The sequence below is a fragment of the Austrofundulus limnaeus genome, unplaced genomic scaffold, assembly GCF_001266775.1.
Source record: "Austrofundulus limnaeus strain Quisiro unplaced genomic scaffold, Austrofundulus_limnaeus-1.0 Scaffold553, whole genome shotgun sequence".
In the NCBI taxonomy this organism is placed as follows: Eukaryota; Metazoa; Chordata; class Actinopteri; order Cyprinodontiformes; family Rivulidae; genus Austrofundulus; species Austrofundulus limnaeus.
Window position 1 is genome coordinate 88,979 of NW_013952955.1, and position 5,813 is coordinate 94,791.

Genomic DNA, 5,813 nt, shown 5'->3' on the forward strand with positions numbered 1-5,813 from the left:
GAGCCAAACAACAAAAGAAATCTGAAGCTTCCATGTTGAACAGTTTCTGAGTTACAAGCATTTTCGCATGTCCAGACCCCCCTTTTTCAGATAAATTGGGGGCACTGATCGGTGGGCCTGATGGATAGAGCTTCATCAGAGCTAAACAACATCTGAAGCTTCTATGTTTAACAGTTTCTGAGTTATAAGCATTTTCGCATGTCCAGACAACCCCTCTTTGAAAGGAGCCCCCTCCTCAAATATGGGGTCTATCTTAAAACGGTTGGCTGGCGCAGTGTAGGTCAGACTCATCTACAGTCCTGCCAAATTTCATGTTGATCGGTGCAGCTGTTTTTGTGCTACGGTTGACCAAAAATCACTGAAAAAAAAAAACAGTAAGAAAACAATATGACTCCTGCTTACGCTTCGCGTGCAGGGGTCATAATAATGCAAGGGATGTTGATTTATTTGATCTAAACCCATGTTGACTATCACCCAGTAAGTTATTTTTTTCAATTATACGTAACTATCTAATTTTGAAATAAACCATTTTTCAAGCACTTTGGAAAACTGAGGGGGGACTGAGATTGGTCTATAATTATCAAAGCTGTCTATCTCCATTTTGAAATATTGGAATTACTTTTGCTAACTTCATTTTTTTTTTAATATACCACTAGCTTTTTTAAACTAGCTTTTGGCTACATTTGGCTACGAGGGAAGGAATAGTGGGAAAGAAGAAGGAAGAGGGGGGGAATGTGTTTGGGAAGAGGAGGAGAGGGAGGAGAAGGGGAGGGAAAGAGGAAGACAGAAAAAGAGAAAAAGAAAACATTTATAAAATATATTACATTCCAAATGTCAGTAGCAGCCACATAATTTATATATTGAATAGGGAGTGGGAGTAAATAAGTTTGTCTTCTTCCTACTCCTTTTAAAGTTAAATGTATTTATATTCTGGTTTATTAATACTATTTGTTGCTCAAAAAAGAGTAAGCTTGTCTTTTTCATTTTTATCTTTTTTTGTATTATTTTGTCAATTGAAGACTTATTGACAATAAACTGATTTAAACCATTATTTGATTAGTAGTTTTGAATTTAATGTTATATTTGGAAATGTGGGCAGATATAAGATTTTTCTTCTTCTGCTACCCTTCATTTCATTTTATTTTAATTCAATTCATTTTAATATATATGTGTATGTATTTTTTCTTGTTTTCTCTCATTTTGTTTTATGTTCTGAATGTATTTTGTTTTTGTTTAAATGAAAATGAAATGAAAATAATATGATATGAACAAACTATGAATTAGCATAAGGAGCACAAGCTTTCTGAATTTAGCAGAATTGAGGTGAAAGAGCTACAAAAAATGTGTAACTAGATTAGAAAGCTAATTTTGNTTCATTTCATTTTATTTTAATTCAGTTCATTTTAATATATATGTGTATGTATTTTTTCTTGTTTTCTCTCATTTTGTTTTATGTTCTGAATGTATTTTGTTTTTGTTTAAATGAAAAATGAGATGAAATGAGATGAAATGACTAAACTAAACTAAACTAAACCAAACCATTCTGTATCTTTTAACTAGTCCATTTTACTTTTGGTTTTAAGCTACCCAAATGTCACTTTCATTTTTAGCTAAGTCTTATGTTAGTTCCTTTAGCTGCATTTTGTTACATTTAGATACAGTAGAGCATCTCCTGAATTAGCTGAACACTTTGATCCACAAAAAGGAAAAATAGCAAGTAAACTTCATAAAAAATTTAAATATTTGTGCAAAAACTGAATTAGCGTCCAGACATATGTTGATTTAAATAATTCAGCAAGTAGAGACAAAATAAAACATTATTTTTTAACATTCCCGACATGTTACAGTAAATGCATTGTTTTGTCTGCTTGGGAAGGTAAGTGATCCTCAAGGAGGTGAAGCGAGGTCTCTGGTCTGAGTTACCGTGTTGTTATGGCTTTGTCTTTCTGTCAGTAGCAGCAACAGGCAGGTGGTTCAAACGTCAGAGCTTGATGAATATTATAAGTTTTGAAACAAACAACCAGCTGCACCTGGCTCTGCTAAGCAACTCCCTGTATTGAAAATTAAATAAGCCATTTTCTCTCTTTGTAAAGAAATAAAATGGTAGCAGTTAAATAAAAGCCCTTTCTTTAAGGAATGCATATCATTATAATTTCATGCTTAGAGTTTTGATTTAAAACCAACTTATGAGAACAGTTGTAGCTGTTTTGGTCTAGCTTTGTAAATGGCATTATTTGCACTCATACATAATGGTGAGATGTGTTAGAATTTGGAGCGTGTGTTGTTTTGCTTCTTGGCAGAAGGGAGCACTATTAAAGATTCCAGTTTTCTCCAAACTCTCATTTTTACTGCTCTGAACCATGCCAAGTGGTCAAAGTAAAATGAAACATTTTTTTGTGAAAAATAAATCTTATTCCAATTCAAATTCATACAGGATAAATAATCTGTTCCATTTTCATGTTCTCACATTTATCTGTGGTTGGACCATGGAGGGCACTATAGGTCCAGGAGAGAAACCCAGTTATCCCTCTCTCCAGCTTTTCCTGGGGCATCCCTAAGCATTCCCAGACCAAAGAGGATATACAGTATAACCCCTCCAGTGAGTTGGGACACATTCACAGTTAGGCAACCAAGAACGACCTCATCAGATGTCAGAGCTGACTCTTGTTCATACAGAGGAATTAAAGAGCAGAACTACTCTGAACTTCCCTTAGATCAGATCAGAGATGGGTAATCTTGGTCCTTGAAGGCCCTAGTCCTGCATGCTTTGCTTGTTTCTCTGCTACAACAATACACTTGATTTGAATGAATGGATGATTATTAAGCTTCTGCAAACCTTGAAAAGATTATTCAATCACTGAATCAGGTGTGTTGGAGCAGGGAAACAGATAAAACATGCAGGGTAGTGATCCTTGAGGACCAAGAAGGAGCTTCTAACTTTAGGCTGAAACTGGCCACCCTTTGAAGAAAGCTCATTTCAGCCACTTGGATCCGGGATCTCGTTTTTACCGTCACGATGAATACCTCGTGTGAGGGTTGGAACGTTTGCCACAACCGACTGAAGCCTCATTACTAAGGATGAGCTTCGCCATCCTACCATCAGCATGGAAAAGGGAAACAGAGGCACAACCCTAAAGCAAGGCTAGCAAGTGAAGCTTGCTGGTAAACGCCTGATTTTTGAGCTTTAGCACTTGGGACTCAGCCTGGCCAAGCCTGAAAGAGAGACTGGACGCCACCTCTATGAGGGCCCACCAGCTGTGAGGAAGACTGTTGAGCTCAGGTACTATACAAGTAGGGCAGCAAGCGAGGGAGGATCCCTGGTTGTGCTGCTTCCTGGTAGCATCCACTAGCTTGTCTACATATTATGTGTGTCCCTCCACAGGATAAACAAAATCTTCAGATTTAACAGTGCTGACATAAAAGGTACCTGCCCCAGGGGTGTGACCAGGGTGGCCTATAAATATGGTTTGCTAAGGACATGGAGGCTTAAGCATAACCAGATGCATGTTAGAAGCCATTGCATTTTGTCTTCTGATTAGACTCAGGGCAACACACAGGCATTGGATGAAATGGAATTTTTAGATTTGATGATAAACATTTTTACTGGGAACTGGACTTGGGTTTTCTGTGCAATTATTTGGGCATTCAATTTTGAACACTTTCTAACAAGATCAAAACATGATCCGCAATATTGTTTTAATCAGCACCACAAGCCATCCTCTGTAAAAGCAGGTTATTGCATGGAGAAATACCAAACAAGCTAAGCAATTGGCCCCAGGAGAAACTTTGAGGTTCCTCTTACCAGGCAATGTATGAGCCCTCCTCTCTGTTAGACAATGCAGGGTTTATTATGTTTCAGTGAAGAGCTTGAGCGGTCTGTAACTCTTCTACATCTCATAGATGCCTTTTATTTACCAAGCACACATACCTGGCTCAACTCATTTTTCTTTGACCTTCGTATTTCCTTTCACACAGGTCAACATGCAGAAATTTTGACACAGCTTTACATTTCTTTCAATGATAGGAAATCCCCAATGGCTCCACACAATTCAGATAATCAAATTGTATAAAATAGCGTTCGATTTCTGGGTGAGAACGTAACTTGTTTTCCCAACGTTGCTATACTTATTGCTATTGAAGGAAATTTTGTAAATGTTTAAGTGAATGTTAGATCCATTGTTGTGTTTCATACTTTCTAATCATTGCTGCCATATGTTTAAAACAGAAGGAGAGTTGGTGTACTGTATGTTATCGATATGTTCTTGCAGTAGCATAAACTAAAGTTGGTTACGCTAACGTCTGATGTAAAAGAAAACACCTCCAGGGGTGTAACCAGGAAGAGACGTACGTTATAAGGCTGATTCATTATTTTTTGAGTAGAAGGTATTTTTTTTAGAAATTTTTTGAAATTTTGAGTATTGCAGAGAGTCTCTGCTTAGATCCAGCCTGGAACAGACTGGGCTGCTTTTGTTTTGGTTTCCTGATACGAGCTCTAGGCTTTTGACTCTGAGGTCTGTGCTGTGTACTACTGCCAAATCTTCTCTGCCAAACAGGTTATTTTTCTGTTGCTATTGACACTTTTGAGCTTCTGGTACCCTCAGGTGCTACTGGTATAAGATTTATTGTTAAGAAGAATTGTCACAACAAAGAAATAATCAATTTCCTTGTATTTGTGCCAAGTATAATAATACAAACAAGTGTGGACCCAGCACCAACCTCTGAGGAACTCCACATAGTGTGGTTTCTGTTTGCCATTTGAAGTTTATTACTGCATTTTTAGGGTCTTTTATTTTTTTTCCTCACCTCAAACCCTCTGTTGTCTTCATTATACTGGACCACATCCATGAAGTTGCCTGCAAGTGTTTCCAGGAGATAGGCAGAGTCCATCTCTGTCTGGATCTGCAGTTTGGAGCACAAACTGGCATCGGGAGAGAAGAGAGCAGGAGGAGGGGATGAAGCATGAGAAACAAGGGAAAGGAAGGGACCAGGGAAGGATAAGGAGAGTTGCAGTAAGAAAGTGAATGAGAGTGGAAAAGGATCAAGAATCATTTTCCTCCTTTTGAGTTTGGATAAGTCTTCTTGGTCCAATAGATTTACAGTTTGCACAAACCTCCACCTGCTGATTATAATCATCTGTCAAGCTGAAACATCCTATTTATAGTTTCTTCTTTGTGTTTATTGCAATTGAACATACTTCTGCTTTCGATTATTTGTCTTACTATTTTAAGTATTCAGACATCAAAACATTAAATTAGGAAAATAATTCTATTACTTCTGGTTTTCATAACTTTTATACATTTCAAAAATTTCAACCATATTTAAAACAAAATTCCTCATAAATACATCAAAATTTCTTAAGTTCTTTCAAAAACATTGTTCTTTTTGAAATTTGATTCAGAATACTGGTTGTATTTTAGTGTTCTTTTTGAAATTTTAGATACAATTTCTCTACTTGTAGCTTATTTTAGCTCTTTGAGTGGTGGCCCACAAACTTTGGAACAACCTGCTTTCTGAAGATACACTGGTTTGTCTAATTCATTTTTAAAATCTAATTTAAAAACACATTTGTTCTTTTTGATATCCCAGTGTGAGTTGATTCAGTCAGCTGTTTTAGTTTTTTTTTGTGGTCTTTTTCTTTACATTATTGTACAGCACTTTGTGCTTTAGAAATAAAATGATTTGACTTGACTTTGCTAGCTATTCAAAGGCACAGTGTGCAGGATTTTGTCAATTCTTTTAGGCGAAATTGAGATAATCACTAATGACAATAATAAAAAACATGTCTAATCATTGCAGACAAAGACCTTGTTTTA

General features: G+C 36.6%; 1 protein-coding gene across 1 annotated transcript in view; it reads right to left on the minus strand.

Moving 5' to 3' along the window:
- The window catches only part of prss59 (serine protease 59, putative), a gene marked incomplete at its 5' end in the record, with an annotated part of 53,171 nt that overhangs the window by 22,517 nt on the left and 24,841 nt on the right, over nucleotides 1-5,813 (minus strand). Inside the window, 1 exon segment of the mRNA XM_014026428.1 lies at nucleotides 4,804-4,918. Within this exon segment, the coding sequence (XP_013881882.1) occupies nucleotides 4,804-4,918 (115 nt within the window).